Source organism: Haliotis rubra, unplaced genomic scaffold (genome assembly GCF_003918875.1).
Source record: "Haliotis rubra isolate DU_JTF1 unplaced genomic scaffold, ASM391887v1 Scf117, whole genome shotgun sequence".
NCBI lineage: Eukaryota > Metazoa > Mollusca > Gastropoda > Lepetellida > Haliotidae > Haliotis > Haliotis rubra.
Window position 1 is genome coordinate 1,974,804 of NW_025765081.1, and position 26,184 is coordinate 2,000,987.

Here is a 26,184-nt window from a genome sequence, read left to right on the forward strand (position 1 = left end):
ACACCTATGTCAGGTACGTTTTAGATCTGCTACATCAACTGACCATACAATACTCAAGATGCAGCAAAAACACAGACATGGTGGGAATTTCAAGCCAAAGAAAAAAGATCATGACATTGAACTGATCAATAAGTTCATAAATATTTTGTTGTTGAACTATCATGTAAAGGCAGATTCAACATGCTGAATTCGTATATCGTCTGAGTGATTAATCGAATTCAACAAATGGTACAAATTGGCCACTCGAACCCGTGTGGAGTGTGTAGAGCTTGTTCTAGTTATTTGGCAAGTTCGATGTGGCACGGCCAATCAAATTGCATTTTGATGTTGCAAAAAATTGCAAAACATGGCTTCGTCTGCTTCAAAGAAACCTTACCTTGATTTTTCAAGGGACAAAAAAGAAGCGTTTCATGGCTCTTTGTCACGAAACACCATGGAATATCACGAGCAGGGATTATTCCAAAAGAGAATAAAAGAATACTGTATAGCCATCTTCTTCACATAGTATTATGAGATCAACACAAATATCAGCAGATCGAATCATGTGAAAGGTAGCAAATTGATTAGTCGATATTCGTTACAACCACCAAACATGCTGTACAATGTATGGAACTTGGCAGGTCATTACGACGTGTCAACCCATTTGAGTCACGCTAAGCAATACTGCAATGACATTCTTCAAATGCCTCACGATGGATGTTCAGCAAGCTAAATCACCTGCCAGCTTGATGTTCAACACAGATAGTTAGGATCTATTGTTCATTGTTTTGTTTCAGTGGTAATATTAAACTAGGCAATGGACTCTTACTTTCTGTTAAACAAAGATGTTTAAAACACAAAATGACATCTCAAACTGTAACCCAACTCTTTTCAATCATGTCATGCATCAAGACATCAAGAGTATAAGGTGTTCTCTTGTCATATATAAATATAAAATCACTTTCAAACATGTCGAATGAACTTGATCTCCATCACAAGCAGCAACTGTTTGTGAAGCCCACAGTGGATACACTTGTAGACCCATGTTCCAACAAGTACAGCAGTACATCAGTATCACAGTATTGTGCAATTTCATTGCAGTTACACACAGAAAACATATCATAAAAATGCAGTTATATTTACAACATAGCTTAACAAATTTCAATGTGAGACAGGGTTAACACCAATGTAAGTATGAGTGTATATATACAAAACATTCACATTTTTTCACAGTACAAAACACAAAAATAAAATACAATAAGGCTAAAGCCTTAATCTCCATAGCTGCCGCCTGGTCTGGGTAATTACTTAAATACAAAACAGTATTCAGTATTCCTTCTTTCAGCAATTGTACAATTATAAACATTTGCCAAATTTGAATATTTTTTTTAGATCAAAATAGGTTTAAAAATTCACTAGCTTTCTTGTCAGTAGTAACTACAAATTATTAAAACAACAAGCTCAACAAAATTGAAAATCATAACCACAACTAACAAATGGTTGAAAACACAACACCTCGTACTTCTTCACAGATAAACAATTTCTTATTGTTTATATTATTCACAAAGACACAGAGTTTTTAACAAAATTTACTTTACATAACTAAGGTATGTCTGACATACTCATGAAATACAGTTTTGCCTGAAAATATTTCCAGGATTATAAACAATGTTGAGCAGTTTTGTGTATAGCAAACTTTTAACATATTAGCAAAATAGCTTTCAATATTGAATAATACTTTTCTCGTTCTACCTTTACCACATGACAAGCGCTGTGTCATAGAGGCAACATTGGAATCAGCTGGAGACAAGTTCAGTAGGTATAGTGGTGGATCTTGTGTGTCCGGCTGGAGAGGGTGGTCAGACAGGGCTATGCTGTTGCTGGCTGGAGCGCAGGGCCGGACACAGAGGCCAGCTTGGTCAGGTGACCTCTGTATGCTGGTGTGAGCAGATCCGCACTCTTCCTGCACTGGGAGATGCTGTACTCAGTTGACAGGCCACCATCTGAAACATTGCATACAACACAACTATATCTCACATCCATATTACATGTATATCACACAACTATATCACACATCCACATAACAGTATATCACACAACTATATCACACATCCACATTACATGTATATCGCACAACTATATCACACATCCACATTACATGTATATCACACAACTATATCACACATCCACTTTACAGTATATCACACAACAATATCACACATCCACATTACAGTATATCACACAAGTATATCACACATCCACATTACAGTATATCACACATCCACATAACAGTATATCACACAACTATATCACACATCCACATTACAGTATATCACACAACTATATCACACATCCACATTACAGTAAGCTCGGTCGATATTGTTTTACTCAGGTCAATAAAAACCGATATCGACCTCTACAAGAGTCTATAATTGTATAATATCACACAACTGTATCACACATTCACATTACATGTATATCACACAACTATATCACACATCCACATTACAGCATATCACACAAGTATATCACACACCCACATAACAGTATATCACACAACTATATCACACATCCACATTACAGTCTATCACACAACTATATCACACATCCACATTACATGTATATCACACAACTATATCACACATCCACATTACATGTATATCACACAACTATATCACACATCCACATTACAGTCTATCACACAACTATATCACACATCCACATTACATGTATATCACACAACTATATCACACATCCACATTACAGTATATCACACATCCACATAACAGTATATCACACAACTATATCACACATCCACATTACAGTATATCACACAACTATATCACACATCCACATTACAGTATATCACACAACTATATCACACATCCACATTACATGTATATCACACAACTATATCACACATCCACATTACAGCATATCACACAAGTATATCACACACCCACATAACAGTATATCACACAACTATATCACACATCCACATTACAGTATATCACACAAGTATATCACACATCCACATTACAGTCTATCACACAACTATATCATACATCCACATTACAGTATATCACACAAGTATATCACACATCCACATTACAGTCTATCACACAACAATATCACACATCCACATTACAGTATATCACACAAGTATATCACACATCCACATTACAGTATATCACACATCCACATAACAGTATATCACACAATTATATCACACATCCACATTACAGTATATCACACAACTATATCACACATCCACATTACAGTCTATCACACAACTATATCACACATCCACATTACATGTATATCACACAACTATATCACACATCCACATTACAGCATATCACACAAGTATATCACACACCCACATAACAGTATATCACACAACTATATCACACATCCACATTACAGTCTATCACACAACTATATCACACATCCACATTACATGTATATCACACAACTATATCACACATCCACATTACATGAATATCACACAACTATATCACACATCCACATTACAGTCTATCACACAACTATATCACACATCCACATTACATGTATATCACACAACTATATCACACATCCACATTACATGTATATCACACAACTATATCACACATCCACATTACAGTATATCACACAACTATATCACACGTCCACATAACAGTATATCACACAACTATATCACACATCCACATTACAGTATATCACACAACCATATCACACATCTACATTACAGTATATCACACAACTACATCACACATCCACATTACAGTATATCACACAAGTATATCACACATCCACATTACAGTCTATCACACAACTATATCATACATCCACATTACAGTATATCACACAACTATATCACACATCCACATTACAGTATATCACACAACTATATCACACATCCACATTACAGTATATCACACAACAATATCACACATCCACATTACAGTATATCACACAAGTATATCACACATCCACATTACAGTATATCACACACCCACATAACAGTATATCACACAACTATATCACACATCCACATTACAGTATATCACACAAGTATATCACACATCCACATTACAGTATATCACACAACTACATCACACATCCGCATTACAGTACATCACACAAGTATATCACACATCCACATTACAGTCTATCACACAACTATATCATACATCCACATTACAGTATATCACACAAGTATATCACACATCCACATTACAGACTATCACACAACTATATCATACATCCACATTACAGTATATCACACAAGTATATCACACATCCACATTACAGTCTATCACACAACAATATCACACATCCACATTACAGTATATCACACAAGTATATCACACATCCACATTACAGTATATCACACATCCACATAACAGTATATCACACAACTATATCACACATCCACATTACAGTATATCACACAACTATATCACACATCCGCATTACAGTATATCACACAAGTATATCACACATCCACATTACAGTCTATCACACAACTATATCATACATCCACATTACAGTATATCACACAAGTATATCACACATCCACATTACAGTCTATCACACAACTATATCATACATCCACATTACAGTATATCACACAAGTATATCACACATCCACATTACAGTCTATCACACAACAATATCACACATCCACATTACAGTATATCACACAAGTATATCACACATCCACATTACAGTATATCACACATCCACATAACAGTATATCACACAACTATATCACACATCCACATTACAGTATATCACACAACTATATCACACATCCACATTACAGTATATCACACAACTATATCACACATCCACATTACATGTATATCACACAACTATATCACACATCCACATTACAGCATATCACACAAGTATATCACACACCCACATAACAGTATATCACACAACTACATCACACATCCACATTACAGTATATCACACAAGTATATCACACATCCACATTACAGTCTATCACACAACTATATCATACATCCACATTACAGTATATCACACAAGTATATCACACATCCACATTACAGTCTATCACACAACAATATCACACATCCACATTACAGTATATCACACAAGTATATCACACATCCACATTACAGTATATCACACATCCACATAACAGTATATCACACAACTATATCACACATCCACATTACAGTATATCACACAACTATATCACACATCCACATTACATGTATATCACACAACTATATCACACATCCACATTACAGCATATCACACAAGTATATCACACACCCACATAACAGTATATCACACAACTATATCACACATCCACATTACAGTCTATCACACAACTATATCACACATCCACATTACATGTATATCACACAACTATATCACACATCCACATTACATGTATATCACACAACTATATCACACATCCACATTACAGTCTATCACACAACTATATCACACATCCACATTACATGTATATCACACAACTATATCACACATCCACATTACATGTATATCACACAACTATATCACACATCCACATTACAGTATATCACACAACTATATCACACGTCCACATAACAGTATATCACACAACTATATCACACATCCACATTACAGTCTATCACACAACTATATCATACATCCACATTACATGTATATCACACAACTATATCACACATCCACATTACAGTATATCACACAAGTATATCACACATCCACATTACAGTCTATCACACAACAATATCACACATCCACATTACAGTATATCACACAAGTATATCACACATCCACATTACAGTATATCACACACCCACATAACAGTATATCACACAACTATATCACACATCCACATTACAGTATATCACACAACTGTATCACACATCCACATTACAGTATATCACACAACTACATCACACATCCAGATTACAGTATATCACACAAGTATATCACACATCCACATTACAGTATATCACACAACTATATCACACATCCACATAACAGTATATCACACAACAATATCACACATCCACATTACAGTATATCACACAACCATATATCACGCGATCTACATTACAGTATATCACACAACTACATCACACATCCACATTACAGTATATCACACAAGTATATCACACATCCACATTACAGTCTATCACACAACTATATCATACATCCACATTACAGTATATCACACAAGTATATCACACATCCACATTACAGTCTATCACACAACAATATCACACATCCACATTACAGTATATCACACAAGTATATCACACATCCACATTACAGTATATCACACATCCACATAACAGTATATCACACAACTATATCACACATCCACATTACAGTATATCACACAACTATATCACACATCCACATTACAGTATATCACACAACTACATCACACATCCGCATTACAGTATATCACACAAGTATATCACACATCAACATTACAGTCTATCACACAACTATATCACACATCCACATTACAGTCTATCACACAACTATATCATACATCCACATTACAGTCTATCACACAACTATATCACACATCCACATTAGAGTCTATCACACAACTATATCACACATCCACATTACAGTCTATCACACAACTATATCACACATCCACATTACATGTATATCACACAACTATATCACACATCCACATTACAGTATATCACACAACTATATCACACGTCCACATAACAGTATATCACACAACTATATCACACATCCACATTACAGTATATCACACAACCATATCACACATCCACATTACAGTATATCACACAACTACATCACACATCCACATTACAGTATATCACACAAGTATATCACACATCCACATTACAGTCTATCACACAACTATATCATACATCCACATTACAGTATATCACACAACTATATCACACATCCACATTACAGTATATCACACAACTATATCACACATCCACATTACAGTCTATCACACAACTATATCACACATCCACATTACAGTATATCACACAAGTATATCACATCCACATTACAGTATATCACACACCCACATAACAGTATATCACACAACTATATCACACATCCACATTACAGTATATCACACAACTATATCACACGTCCACATAACAGTATATCACACAACTATATCACACATCCACATTACAGTCTATCACACAACTATATCACACATCCACATTACATGTATATCACACAACTATATCACACATCCACATTACATGTATATCACACAACTATATCACACATCCACATTACAGTCTATCACACAACTATATCACACATCCACATTACATGTATATCACACAACTATATCACACATCCACATTACAGTATATCACACATCCACATAACAGTATATCACACAACTATATCACACATCCACATTACAGTATATCACACAACTATATCACACATCCACATTACAGTATATCACACAACTATATCACACATCCACATTACATGTATATCACACAACTATATCACACATCCACATTACAGCATATCACACAAGTATATCACACACCCACATAACAGTATATCACACAACTACATCACACATCCACATTACAGTATATCACACAAGTATATCACACATCCACATTCACACATCCACATTACAGTATATCACACAACTATATCACACATCCACATTACAGTATATCACACAAGTATATCACACATCCACATTACAGTCTATCACACAACAATATCACACATCCACATTACAGTATATCACACAAGTATATCACACATCCACATTACAGTATATCACACATCCACATAACAGTATATCACACAACTATATCACACATCCACATTACAGTATATCACACAACTATATCACACATCCACATTACAGTCTATCACACAACTATATCACACATCCACATTACATGTATATCACACAACTATATCACACATCCACATTACAGCATATCACACAAGTATATCACACACCCACATAACAGTATATCACACAACTATATCACACATCCACATTACAGTCTATCACACAACTATATCACACATCCACATTACATGTATATCACACAACTATATCACACATCCACATTACATGTATATCACACAACTATATCACACATCCACATTACAGTCTATCACACAACTATATCACACATCCACATTACATGTATATCACACAACTATATCACACATCCACATTACATGTATATCACACAACTATATCACACATCCACATTACAGTATATCACACAACTATATCACACGTCCACATAACAGTATATCACACAACTATATCACACATCCACATTACAGTATATCACACAACCATATCACACATCTACATTACAGTATATCACACAACTACATCACACATCCACATTACAGTATATCACACAAGTATATCACACATCCACATTACAGTCTATCACACAACTATATCATACATCCACATTACAGTATATCACACAACTATATCACACATCCACATTACAGTATATATCACACAACTATATCACACATCCACATTACAGTATATCACACAACAATATCACACATCCACATTACAGTATATCACATAAGTATATCATCACACATCCACATTACAGTATATCACACACCCACATAACAGTATATCACACAACTATATCACACATCCACATTACAGTATATCACACAAGTATATCACACATCCACATTACAGTATATCACACAACTACATCACACATCCAAGATTACAGTACATCACACAAGTATATCACACATCCACATTACAGTCTATCACACAACTATATCATACATCCACATTACAGTATATCACACAACTATATCACACATCCACATTACAGACTATCACACAACTATATCATACATCCACATTACAGTATATCACACAAGTATATCACACATCCACATTACAGTCTATCACACAACAATATCACACATCCATACATATCACACAAGTATATCACACATCCACATTATATATCACACATCCACATAACAGTATATCACACAACTATATCACACATCCACATTATCAGTATATATCACACAACTATATCACACATCCACATTACAGTATATCACACAAGTATATCACACATCCACATTACAGTCTATCACACAACTATATCATACATCCACATTACAGTATATCACACAAGTATATCACACATCCACATTACATATCTATCACACAACTATATCATCATACATCCACATTACAGTATATCACAAGTATATCACACATCCACATTACAGTCTATCACACAACAATATCACACATCCACATTACAGTATATCACACAAGTATATCACACATCCACATTACAGTATATCACACATCCACATAACAGTATATCACACAACTATATCACACATCCACATTACAGTATATCACACAACTATATCACACATCCACATTACAGTATATCACACAACTATATCACACATCCACATTACATGTATATCACAATAACTATATCACACATCCACATTACAGCATATATCACACAAGTATATCACACACCCACATAACAGTATATATCACAATAACTACATCACACATCCACATTACAGTATATCACACAAGTATATCACACATCCACATTACAGTCTATCACACAACTATATCATACATCCATATCATATATATCACACAAGTATATCACACATCCACATTACAGTCTATCACACAACAATATCACACATCCACATTACAGTATATCACAGTATATATCACACATCCACATTACAGTATATCACACATCCACATAACAGTATATCACACAACTATATCACACATCCACATTACAGTATATCACACAACTATATCACACATCCACATTACATGTATATCACACAACTATATCACACATCCACATTACAGCATATCACACAAGTATATCACACACCCACATAACAGTATATCACACAACTATATCATATCCACATTACAGTCTATCACACAACTATATCATACATCCACATTACATGTATATCACACAACTATATCACACATCCACATTACATGTATATCACACAACTATATCACACATCCACATTACAGTCTATCACACAACTATATCACACATCCACATTACATGTATATCACACAACTATATCACACATCCACATTACATGTATATCACACAACTATATCACATCCATTACAGTATATCACACAACTATATCACACGCCCACATAACAGTATATCACACAACTATATCACACATCCACATTACAGTCTATCACACAACTATATCATACATCCACATTACATGTATATCACACAACTATATCACACATCCACATTACAGTATATCACACAAGTATATCACACATCCACATTACAGTCTATCACACAACAATATCACACATCCACATTACAGTATATCACACAAGTATATCACACATCCACATTACAGTATATCACACACCCACATAACAGTATATCACACAACTATATCACACATCCACATTACAGTATATCACACAACTGTATCACACATCCACATTACAGTATATCACACAACTACATCACACATCCGCATTACAGTATATCACACAAGTATATCACACATCCACATTACAGTATATCACACAACTATATCACACATCCACATAACAGTATATCACACACAACAATATCACACATCCACATTACAGTATATCACACAACCATATCAATGATCTACATTACAGTATATCACACAACTACATCATCACACATCCACATTACAGTATATCACACAAGTATATCACACATCCACATTACAGTCTATCACACAACTATATATCATACATCCACATTACAGTATATCACACAAGTATATCACACATCCACATTACAGTCTATCACACAACAATATCACACACATCCACATTACAGTATATCACACAAGTATATCACACATCCACATTACAGTATATCACACATCCACATAACAGTATATCACACAACTATATCACACATCCACATTACAGTATATCACACAACTACATCACACATCCACATTACAGTATATCACACAACTACATCACACATCCGCATTACAGTATATCACACAAGTATATCACACATCCACATTACAGTCTATCACACAACTATATCACACATCCACATTACAGTCTATCACACAACTATATCATACATCCACATTACAGTCTATCACACAACTATATCACACATCCACATTAGAGTCTATCACACAACTATATCACACATCCACATTACAGTCTATCACACAACTATATCACACATCCACATTACATGTATATCACACAACTATATCACACATCCACATTACAGTATATCACACAACTATATCACACGTCCACATAACAGTATATCACACAACTATATCACACATCCACATTACAGTATATCACACAACCATATCACACATCTACATTACAGTATATCACACAACTACATCACACATCCACATTACAGTATATCACACAAGTATATCACACATCCACATTACAGTCTATCACACAACTATATCATACATCCACATTACAGTATATCACACAACTATATCACACATCCACATTACAGTATATCACACAACTATATCACACATCCACATTACAGTCTATCACACAACTATATCACACATCCACATTACAGTATATCACACAAGTATATCACACATCCACATTACAGTATATCACACACCCACATAACAGTATATCACACAACTATATCACACATCCACATTACAGTATATCACACAAGTATATCACACATCCACATTACAGTATATCACACAACTACATCACACATCCAAGACAGTATACAGTATATCACACAAGTATATCACACATCCACATTACAGTCTATCACACAACTATATCATACATCCACATTACAGTATATCACACAAGTATATCACACATCCACATTACAGACTATCACACAACTATATCATACATCCACATTACAGTATATCACACAAGTATATCACACATCCACATTACAGTCTATCACACAACAATATCACACATCCACATTACAGTATATCACACAAGTATATCACACATCCACATTACAGTATATCACACATCCACATAACAGTATATCACACAACTATATCACACATCCACATTACAGTATATCACACAACTATATCACACATCCACATTACAGTATATCACACAACTATATCACACATCCACATTACATGTATATCACACAACTATATCACACATCCACATTACATGTATATCACACAACTATATCACACATCCACATTACAGTCTATCACACAACTATATCACACATCCACATTACATGTATATCACACAACTATATCACACATCCACATTACATGTATATCACACAACTATATCACACATCCACATTACAGTATATCACACAACTATATCACACATCCACATAACAGTATATCACACAACTATATCACACATCCACATTACAGTCTATCACACAACTATATCATACATCCACATTACATGTATATCACACAACTATATCACACATCCACATTACAGTATATCACACAAGTATATCACACATCCACATTACAGTCTATCACACAACAATATCACACATCCACATTACAGTATATCACACAAGTATATCACACATCCACATTACAGTATATCACACACCCACATAACAGTATATCACACAACTATATCACACATCCACATTACAGTATATCACACAACTGTATCACACATCCACATTACAGTATATCACACAACTACATCACACATCCGCATTACAGTATATCACACAAGTATATCACACATCCACATTACAGTATATCACACAACTATATCACACATCCACATAACAGTATATCACACAACAATATCACACATCCACATTACAGTATATCACACAACCATATCACGCATCTACATTACAGTATATCACACAACTACATCACACATCCACATTACAGTATATCACACAAGTATATCACACATCCACATTACAGTCTATCACACAACTATATCATACATCCACATTACAGTATATCACACAAGTATATCACACATCCACATTACAGTCTATCACACAACAATATCACACATCCACATTACAGTATATCACACAAGTATATCACACATCCACATTACAGTATATCACACATCCACATAACAGTATATCACACAACTATATCACACATCCACATTACAGTATATCACACAACTATATCACACATCCACATTACAGTATATCACACAACTATATCACACATCCACATTACAGTATATCACACAACTATATCACACATCCACATTACAGTCTATCACACAACTATATCACACATCCACATTACAGTCTATCACACAACTATATCATACATCCACATTACAGTCTATCACACAACTATATCATACACATCCACATTAGAGTCTATCACACAACTATATCACACATCCACATTACAGTATATCACACAACTATATCACACATCCACATTACATGTATATCACACAACTATATCACACATCCACATTACAGTATATCACACAACTATATCACACATCCACATAACAGTATATCACACAACTATATCACACATCCACATTACAGTATATCACACAACCATATCACACATCTACATTACAGTATATCACACAACTACATCACACATCCACATTACAGTATATCACACAAGTATATCACACATCCACATTACAGTCTATCACACAACTATATCATACATCCACATTACAGTATATCACACAACTATATCACACATCCACATTACAGTATATCACACAACTATATCACACATCCACATTACAGTCTATCACACAACTATATCACACATCCACATTACAGTATATCACACAAGTATATCACACATCCACATTACAGTATATCACACACCCACATAACAGTATATCACACAACTATATCACACATCCACATTACAGTATATCACACAAGTATATCACACATCCACATTACAGTATATCATAATAACTACATCACACATCCAAGATTACAGTATCATCACACAAGTATATCACACATATATCTATCACACAATATATCATACATCCACATTACAGTATATATCACACAAGTATATCACACATCCACATTACAGACTATCACACAACTATATCACACATCCACATTACAGTATATCACACAAGTATATCACACATCCACATTACAGCAGTCTATCACACAACAATATCACACATCCACATTACAGTATATCACACAAGTATATCAATACACATCCACATTACAGTATATCACACATCCACATATCAGTATACATCCACACACAACTATATCACACATCCACATTACAGTATATCACACAACTATATCACACATCCATCCGATTACAGTATATCACACAAGTATATCACACATCCACATTACAGTCTATCACACAACTATATCATACATCCACATTACAGTATATCACACAAGTATATCACACATCCACATTACAGTATATCACACAACTATATCACACATCCACATTACAGTATATCACACAAGTATATCACACATCCACATTACAGTCTATCACACAACAATATCACACATCCACATTACAGTATATCACACAAGTATATCACACATCCACATTACAGTATATCACACATCCACATAACAGTATATCACACAACTATATCACACATCCACATTACAGTATATCACACAACTATATCACACATCCACATTACAGTATATCACACAACTATATATCACACATCCACATTACATGTATATCACACAACTATATCACACATCCACATTACAGTCTATCACACAACTATATCACACATCCCACATAACAGTATATCACACAACTACATCACACATCCACATTACAGTATATCACACAACTATATCACACATCCACATTACAGTCTATCACACAACTATATCATACATCCACATTACAGTATATCACACAAGTATATCACACATCCACATTACAGTCTATCACACAACAATATCACACATCCACATTACAGTATATCACACAAGTATATCACACATCCACATTACATAGTATATCACACATCCACATAACAGTATATCACACAACTATATCACACATCCACATTACAGTCTATCACATAACTATATCACACATCCACATTACATGTATATCACACAACTATATCACACATCCACATTACAGTATATCACACAACTATATCACACATCCACATAACAGTATATCACACAACTATATCACACATCCACATTACAGTCTATCACACAACTATATCACACATCCACATTACATGTATATCACACAACTATATCACACATCCACATTACATGTATATCACACAACTATATCACACATCCACATTACAGTCTATCACACAACTATATCACATCCACATTACATGTATATCACACAACTATATCACACATCCACATTACATGTATATCACACAACTATATCACACATCCACATTACAGTATATCACACAACTATATCACATCCACATTACAGTATATCACACAACTATATCACACATCCACATTACAGTCTATCACACAACTATATCACACATCCACATTACATGTATATCACACAACTATATCACACATCCACATTACAGTATATCACACAACTATATCACACATCCACATTACAGTATATCACACAACTATATCACACATCCACATTACAGTAAATCACACAAGTATATCACACATCCACATTACAGTATATCACACACTATATCACACATCCACATAACAGTATATCACACAACTATATCACACATCCACATTACAGTATATCACACAACTATATCACACATCCACATTACAGTATATCACACAACTATATCACACATCCATTACAGTATATCACACAAGCTATATCACACATCCACATTACAGTATATCACACAACTATATCACACATCCCACATAACAGTATATCACACAACAATATCACACATCCACATTACAGTATATCACACAACTATATCACTGGCATCTACATTACAGTATATCACACAACTATATCACACATCCACATTACAGTATATCACACAAGTATATCACACATCCACATTACAGTCTATCACACAACTATATCACACATCCACATTACAGTATATCACACAAGTATATCACACATCCACATTACAGTCTATCACACAACAATATCACACATCCACATTACAGTATATCACACAAGTATATCACACATCCACATTACAGTATATCACACATCCACATAACAGTATATCACACAACTATATCACACATCCACATTACAGTATATCACACAACTATATCACACATCCACATTACAGTATATCACACAAGTATATCACACATCCACATTACAGTCTATCACACAACTATATCACACATCCACATTACAGTCTATCACACAACTATATCACACATCCACATTACAGTCTATCACACAACTATATCATACATCCACATTACAGTCTATCACACAACTATATCACACATCCACATTACAGTCTATCACACAACTATATCACACATCCACATTACAGTCTATCACACAACTATATCATACATCCACATTACAGTCTATCACACAACTATATCACACATCCACATTACAGTCTATCACACAACTATATCACACATCCACATTACATGTATATCACACAACTATATCACACATCCACATTACATGTATATCACACAACTATATCACACATCCACATTACAGTCTATCACACAACTATATCACACATCCACATTACATGTATATCACACAACTATATCACACATCCACATTACAGTATATCACACAACTATATCACACATCCACATTACAGTATATCACACAACTATATCACACATCCACATTACAGTATATCACACAAGTATATCACACATCCACATTACAGTCTATCACACAACAATATCACACAACCCCATTACAGTATATCACACAAGTATATCACACATCCACATTACAGTATATCACACATCCACATAACAGTATATCACACAACTATATCACACATCCACATTACAGTCTATCACACAACTATATCACACATCCACATTACATGTATATCACACAACTATATCACACATCCACATTACATGTATATCACACAACTGTATCACACATCCACATTACAGTCTATCACACAACTATATCACACATCCACATTACATGTATATCACACAACTATATCACACATCCACATTACCTGTATATCACACAACTATATCACACATCCACATTATAGTCTATCACACAACTATATCACACATCCACATTACAGTATATCACACAACTATATCATACATCCACATTACATGTATATCACACAACTATATCACACATCCACATTACAGTATATCACACAACTATATCACACATCCACATTACAGTCTATCACACAACTATATCACACATCCACATTACAGTATATCACACAAGTATATCACACATCCACATAACAGTATATCACACAACTATATCACACATCCACATTACATGTATATCACACAACTATATCACACATCCACATTACAGTCTATCACACAACTATATCACACATCCACATTACAGTCTATCACACAACTATATCACACATCCACATTACAGTCTATCACACAACTATATCACACATCCACATAACAGTATATCACACAACTATATCACACATCCACATTACAGTATATCACACAACTATATGACACATCCACATTACAGTACAGTCAGCTCTCGTTAATCCGACACTCATTAATCCGACAATCACATTAATCTGAGAAAAAATTAGGGAACAATTTAAAACAGTGATAATTACTCTCGTTAATCTGACATTCTCGCATTCCGACTCCGACACACCAATCTAGCAACTGATTATTGTAAATACATTGTAAAAACATTTGTTAATCCGACAATCAACACAGCCAGTCGGATAATCTGACCGTATACAAACAATCACACATGAGTGGTAATTAGCGTGTGCCTTACTGGCTACTTGACACTGACGTCAGTGAACATCACACTTATTAATTAGGAACACAGGATAATTAATTGAGACGATTTAATCAAGAAACAACAGTAGAGCGAGCTGTATAAAATGTTTACAACGACATGAGTTTTCATCACAAGATGTACACCACCTGCTAAGCGACCCCTTGTAGAAGTTACGCCATTGATCAAGAATGAAATCTCCTTTTGAAGAAACACAAACCCCAGACAACACAACAAGAAGTCATTACTTTTGCTGAGCAGAAGTTTGAAGTGAAGATTGGACGATCAACCGTATGTGACTACCTGAAGCAATCTGCTTAGGGGTTGAGCGTCTCTACGACTGATTCCAATGCTTCAAGCTCTCTGAGGCCAAAACATCGTTGAACACTTTGCAAACATTTTTGACACACCACTTAGACGTGTTTGATGTTAATGACCATCAAAGACTTTTTCAAGTTATAAATTATATATGTTATGATACACGCCAGATTGTACATTAGACGTCCACATGTTATTATGGAATTAGTTGTATGGAAACTGTAACATATTCAACATCGGGTCATAATGGCAGCTGATATGCGGTAAAAACAAACGTGAGTTTTGTGTCAATGTGGTCATGAAATAGATATGAAACAGTTTGCTTACGTGATTATATATGTATGTTATGCCATCTATGAATGCTAATAAATGATAACAAGTATGTATTGTTAGTATTTTTTATTTCTGTGAATATTTTTACGTAGGATGAAGATAACTAGATCTACCATTTCTGATATGCATGCAACAGTATGACGATCATGACATTTAGTAAACATTGATATTTTCACACAAATACATAAATCCGACATTTTCATTAATCCGACATTTCCGTTAATCCGACATATTTCTCTGCAACCACAAGTGTCGGATTAACGAGAGTTGACTGTATATCACACAACTACATCACACATCCACATTACAGTATATCACACAAGTATATCACACATCCACATTACAGTCTATCATACAACTATATCACACATCCACATTACATGTATATCACACAACTATATCACACATCCACATTACAGTCTATCACACAACTATATCATACATCCACATTACAGTATATCACACAACTATATCACACATCCACATTACAGTATATCACACAAGTATATCACACATCCACATTACAGTCTATCACACAACTATATCACACATCCACATTACAGTATATCACACAACTATATCACACATCCACATTACATGTATATCACACAACTATATCACACATTCACATTACAGTCTATCACACAACTATATCACACATCCACATTACAGTATATCACACAACTATATCACACATCCACATAACAGTATATCACACATCCACATTACAGTATATCACACAACTATATCACACATCCACATTACAGTATATCACACAACTACATCACACATCCACATTACAGTATATCACACAAGTATATTACGGATCCACATTACAGTCTATCACACAACTATATCATACATCCACATTACAGTCTATCACACAACTATATCACACATCCACATTACAGTCTATCACACAACTATATCACACATCCACATTACAGTTTATCACACAACTATATCACACATCCACATTACATGTATATCACACAACTATATCACACATCCACATTACATGTATATCACAAAGTATATCACACATCCACATTACATGTATATCACACAACTATATCACACATCCACATTACAGTCTATCACACAACTACATCACACATCCACATTACATGTATATCACACAACTATATCACACATCCACATTACATGTATATCACACAACTATATCACACATCCACATTACAGTCTATCACACAACTACATCACACATCCACATTACAGTATATCACACAACTATATCACACATCCACATTACAGTCTATCACACAACTACATCACACATCCACATTACAGTCTATCACACAACTATATCACACATCCACATTACATGTATATCACACAACTATATCACACATCCACATTACAGTCTATCACACAACTATATCACACATCCACATTACATGTATATCACACAACTATATCACACATCCACATTACAGTCTATCACACAACTATATCACACATCCACATTACATGTATATCACACAACTATATCACACATCCACATTACAGTCTATCACACAACTATATCACACATCCACATTACAGTCTATCACACAACTAAATCACACATCCACATAACAGTATATCACACAACTATATCATAAACACAACTGTCTCATATATATGTAGATGAAAGTCAGTACCTATCTCTGACCCCCCACTATACAGATGACAGTCAGCACCTACCTCTGTCCACCCACTATACAGATGAGAGCCAGTACCTACCTCTGTCTACCCACTATACAGATGACAGCCAGTACCTACCTCTGTCAACCCACTATACAGATGACAGTCAGTACCAGCCTCTGTCCACCCACTATACAGATGACAGTCAGTACCAGCCTCTGTCCACCCACTATACAGATGACAGTCAGTACCTACCTCTGTCTACCCACTATACAGATGACAGCCAGTACCTACCTCTGTCCACCCACTATACAGATTGACAGCCAGTACCTACCTCTGTCCACCCACTATACAGATGACAGTCAGTACCAGCCTCTGTCCACCCACTATACAGATGACAGTCAGTACCTACCTCTGTCCACCCACTATACAGATGACAGTCAGTACCTACCTCTGTCCACCCACTATACAGATGACAGTCAGTACCTACCTCTGTCTACCCACTATACAGATGACAGTCAGTACCTACCTCTGTCTACCCACTATACAGATGACAGTCAGTACCTACCTCTGTCTACCCACTATACAGATGACAGTCAGTACCTACCTCTGTCTACCCACTATACAGATGACAGTCAGTACCTACCTCTGTCCAACCACTATACAGATGACAGTCAGTACCTACCTCTGTCTACCCACTATACAGATGACAGTTGGTACCTACCTCTGTCCACCCACTATACAGATGACAGTTAGTACCTACCTCTGTCCACCCACTATACAGATGACAGCCAGTACCTACCTCTGTCCACCCACTATACAGATGAGCCAGTAGCCAGTACCTACCTCTGTCTACCCACTATACAGATGACAGCCAGTACCTACCTCTGTCAACCCACTATACAGATGACAGTCAGTACCAGCCTCTGTCCACCCACTATACAGATGACAGTCAGTACCAGCCTCTGTCCACCCACTATACAGATGACAGTCAGTACCTACCTCTGTCTACCCACTATACAGATGACAGCCAGTACCTACCTCTGTCCACCCACTATACAGATTGACAGCCAGTACCTACCTCTGTCCACCCACTATACAGATGACAGTCAGTACCAGCCTCTGTCCACCCACTATACAGATGACAGTCAGTACCTACCTCTGTCCACTGTCTGCACCACACTATACAGATGACAGTCAGTACCTACCTCTGTCCACCCCACTATACAGATGACAGTCAGTACCTACCTCTGTCTACCCACTATACAGATGACAGTCAGTACCTACCTCTGTCTACCCACTATACAGATGACAGTCAGTACCTACCTCTGTCTACCCACTATACAGATGACAGTCAGTACCTACCTCTGTCCACCCACTATACAGATGACAGTCAGTACCTACCTCTGTCCAACCACTATACAGATGACAGTCAGTACCTACCTCTGTCCACCCACTATACAGATGACAGTCAGTACCTACCTCTGTCTACCCACTATACAGATGACAGTCAGTACCTACCTCTGTCTACCCACTATACAGATGACAGCCAGTACCTACCTCTGTCAACCCACTATACAGATGACAGTCAGTACCAGCCTCTGTCCACCCACTATACAGATGACAGTCAGTACCAGCCTCTGTCCACCCACTATACAGATGACAGTCAGTACCTACCTCTGTCTACCCACTATACAGATGACAGCCAGTACCTACCTCTGTCCACCCACTATACAGATTGACAGCCAGTACCTACCTCTGTCCACCCACTATACAGATGACAGTCAGTACCTACCTCTGTCTACCCACTATACAGATGACAGTCAGTACCTACCTCTGTCCAACCACTATACAGATGACAGTCAGTACCTACCTCTGTCCACCCACTATACAGATGACAGTCAGTACCTACCTCTGTCTACCCACTATACAGATGAGAGCCAGTACCTACCTCTGTCTACCCACTATACAGATGACAGCCAGTACCTACCTCTGTCAACCCACTATACAGATGACAGTCAGTACCAGCCTCTGTCCACCCACTATACAGATGACAGTCAGTACCTACCTCTGTCTACCCACTATACAGATGACAGCCAGTACCTACCTCTGTCCACCCACTATACAGATTGACAGCCAGTACCTACCTCTGTCCACCCACTATACAGATGACAGTCAGTACCAGCCTCTGTCCACCCACTATACAGATGACAGTCAGTACCTACCTCTGTCCACCCACTATACAGATGACAGTCAGTACCTACCTCTGTCCACCCACTATACAGATGACAGTCAGTACCTACCTCTGTCCACCCACTATACAGATGACAGTCAGTACCTACCTCTGTCTACCCACTATACACAGATGATCAGTACCTACCTCTGTCTACCCACTATACAGATGACAGTCAGTACCTACCTCTGTCTACCCACTATACAGATGACAGTCAGTACCTACCTCTGTCTACCCACTATACAGATGACAGTCGGTACCTACCTCTGTCCACCCACTATACAGATGACAGTTGGTACCTACCTCTGTCCACCCACTATACAGATGACAGTTAGTACCTACCTCTGTCCACCCACTATACAGATGACAGCCAGTACCTACCTCTGTCCACCCACTATACAGATGACAGTCAGTACCTACCTCTGTCCAACCACTATACAGATGACAGTCAGTACCTACCTCTGTCCACCCACTATACAGATGACAGTCAGTACCTACCTCTGTCCACCCACTGGTCCTGTGCTATGTAGATGACGGCTGGCACACAGTACTGAGCCACTCCAAGTTTGTCTGGGTCTGTGGTATTGGACATCCACACTGGCAGGACAACATGGCAGTAATGCTGCAACACAGACAGAAGTACCACATCATCAGTCACATTGCATTTGCTTCATACAGTTTACACTCAAATATTATGTTAGGTTTGTAAAGTTGCTTTCCTTACATGAAATTCCTCTGAGAGAAGACACAGTAGTAACTAGTTAACATGAACATACTGAAGTGATGACGTAAGTAAGTTTTTACAAAGCAAGTAGCTACTAGATTAACGGTTTGTACCTGTGGGACTCCAACACACTTGTCCAGAACATTGAGATCTGCCTGAGTCAGTTGATACACACAGCCCTCCACGGAGCAGAATGGGTTGAACTCTATGTTGGGGAAGCATCCTGCTTCAACATCTGCACCTGGGGACAGAAGGTGGGCAATGAAGTACACAATTATCACCACTGCAGTGTCATTCAATCATTATTTGCACTTAAAAAGCCACAGGCCTATAGTACAGGTATACACACAATATTATTAGGCAGCAGAGCATTTACAAGCTGATGGTCAGATATATGTTCATCTGATCTGTCAAGCTACATATAGCTTTAACACTCCATTGTTCTTAATGGTGAATGAATGCGTTTAGTTTTATGCCACACTTTGCAACATTCCAGCCATATGGCAGCGGTCTGTAAATAATTAAGTCTGGACAAGACAATCCAGTGATCAACAGCACGAGCATCAATCAGTTCTATAATAGAATAGCAGGTTGATCTAGTACAATCAGATATCATGTTCCGTTCAAGTATAGATAAATCTATATCAGTCTGCTGTTACATGCTTGACAATGTAAGTGGCAATGAGTGAGATGTTTTTTATATAACTCTGGACAACAGGACAGAATCGGTTCACAAGTTGTCCATCTCAGTTATGGGGCGCCAGTGACCAGTCATGTACATACCTTTCTTGTTGAAGACCAGACTGAAACCCATGAGGAGCCCCCAGAAACGCTGGCTGATGTCCCTCTTCAAGTACAGGCTCATCCTGAAAACCAAAACCCAAACCCACATGGACTTCATAATTTACACAGCATAATTTAAACTAAAACAATGTGTGACTGGAAGCAACTCTTGTGCAGAAGCATTAGAAATCAATTGTCATATATAATGAACCATACATCATTATTATACAAAGACTAACCTTTCTTGTGGGGATTAAAAATAGATGTTCTTGACAAATAATAAAACCTGCTTTAAAAAAATCAGAACTTTTGTTCCTTGGGACAGACAATGACATTGAAGGTTGTCATTCTAGTCACGTACCTGTCATTGTTCATGTCTGCCCCGTAGGCGAAGTAGTACAGATATCCCTGTGGCGGCCGGGCGTTGATGGAGAAGCACAAAGGGGGGAAATGGGGCTGAAGGTTTGTCAGCTTTCTTCACTCTATAGGACAGATCGTGTATATGAGCAACAGACACTAAATCATACACTGCCTCATGCTTGATGATAATAACTTCAACACAATTGTCAAACTAAATGAAATGTCAGGCATAGGCTAATTATGCTGATTGTTCCTCAAAGGAGTACTGACATGTTTGAATGCAGTTATCGTACAATGTGACAGATGTGTACCATAGAGAATCTGTGAAGTGTACAGAGTACCACAAAGAAGAGTCTGGCAGTAACTACTTAGAAGCATTATTTGAAGCATCATTTGTAACCATGACAACCGTTACATGATATCAACAATACATGCATCAGTGAAATACTTTTTTTATCAGATGCTTGAAATGAAAAGACTCATGGCCTACACATGGCCTCTGAGCATTTAGACCCTGTCAGTCAGAAATAGATAGAACAAAGATGTCTGGACATTATGGTGGCTGACTGGTCTATCCCACTCCCAAATATCTACAGTCAAATCCCGATGAGTCGAATGCCGGTGTCTCGAATATTATGTATAACTCGAAGTACCTGTCGGTCCCGACCATTCCCTGTTATAGTTGTCATCATTTGATTTCCGGTTACACAGATTCGTCTCATAAATACACACTATGACTCGAGAAGAAAATTTGGTCCCATGAGATTCAAACAACAGCAATCTTGTATACATAAGCCGAAGTCAGTCAATGAGAAGTTGATTGGTGTAGCAAACTGATCCAATTAACAAACCAGCGTGGCTCACACCTTTCCGCCATTGACGGGTGAGTTCAAAAGGCAGATTAGTGATTTTACGGAAATTCCTGTCTGTGCTAATCAGACTGGAACTGATAAGGTGGCCCTATTAGTGATAGGGAAATCATTACATAAACAAATGCTTACGTGGAGGAATTAGGACTGGATCATCTTTTTTTTTCTACCCTCATAGACATACCTATGTCTCGAATACATCGATAGGTCGAATTTATTACTTGGTCCACAGAGATTCGACTCATCGGGATTTGACTGTATATATATTGGATAAAAAGGGGTTTTCAAAGCATACCTTGTCATTTTAAAATACTTACTTCTGTTTTGACAATTCCTTTGTGGTTGCTACTACGGTAAGCTCCTTCTTGCCTGAAACGTGGTGCTGTCTGTAACGAGCATTACAAACTGAACAATAAATGTCACTTCTTGTTTTGATCATACTTTACTAATACAATACAAGAGGAGTCAGTACTGAAGACTTGGAACAGTAATGAAGCAAAGGTAGACTATTGAAGAGAAGCACGTCTTCGCCAGTCAACTCAGATGGCCTTGGACTCAGACTACCATTTTCATTCTTCAGGAACACAAAAAATAGTCATGCTCTGTGTGAACTACACTTACCTTATCTCCAAACAGGTAGACTTCACAACAGGCTGAAACATAACAAAATATGTTTCTTGAATATACACATGTATCTACATATACACTTTACTCTGTTACTGCAAAGAAACTTTATATAACTACAATTACCCCATTCTCTTCCCACAGAGGTTACTTGTCATAATTTCCTACGAACCTCTGTTCTAATACCCTTTCATGGTGCGAGTGTTCAGGATTCGTGATTGGTTGCAATCAGATTAAGTTGTGCAATTAGCGACATTGTTTCAAAAGTAATCATTCACAAAGTCTCGGTAATTTCCATATGCTTTGGG

General features: G+C 36.5%; 1 protein-coding gene across 1 annotated transcript in view; it reads right to left on the reverse strand.

Annotated features, from left to right (window-relative positions):
- Positions 1-814: 814 nt before the first annotated feature.
- Positions 815-26,184, reverse strand: part of LOC124257808 — a 51,111-nt gene continuing 25,741 nt past the window's right edge. The window contains 8 exon segments of the mRNA XM_046691951.1: positions 815-1,982; positions 23,015-23,138; positions 23,354-23,481; positions 24,024-24,106; positions 24,385-24,473; positions 24,475-24,505; positions 25,570-25,638; positions 25,874-25,905. Coding sequence (XP_046547907.1) covers positions 1,849-1,982; positions 23,015-23,138; positions 23,354-23,481; positions 24,024-24,106; positions 24,385-24,473; positions 24,475-24,505; positions 25,570-25,638; positions 25,874-25,905 — 690 coding nt within the window. The 3' untranslated portion in view covers positions 815-1,848.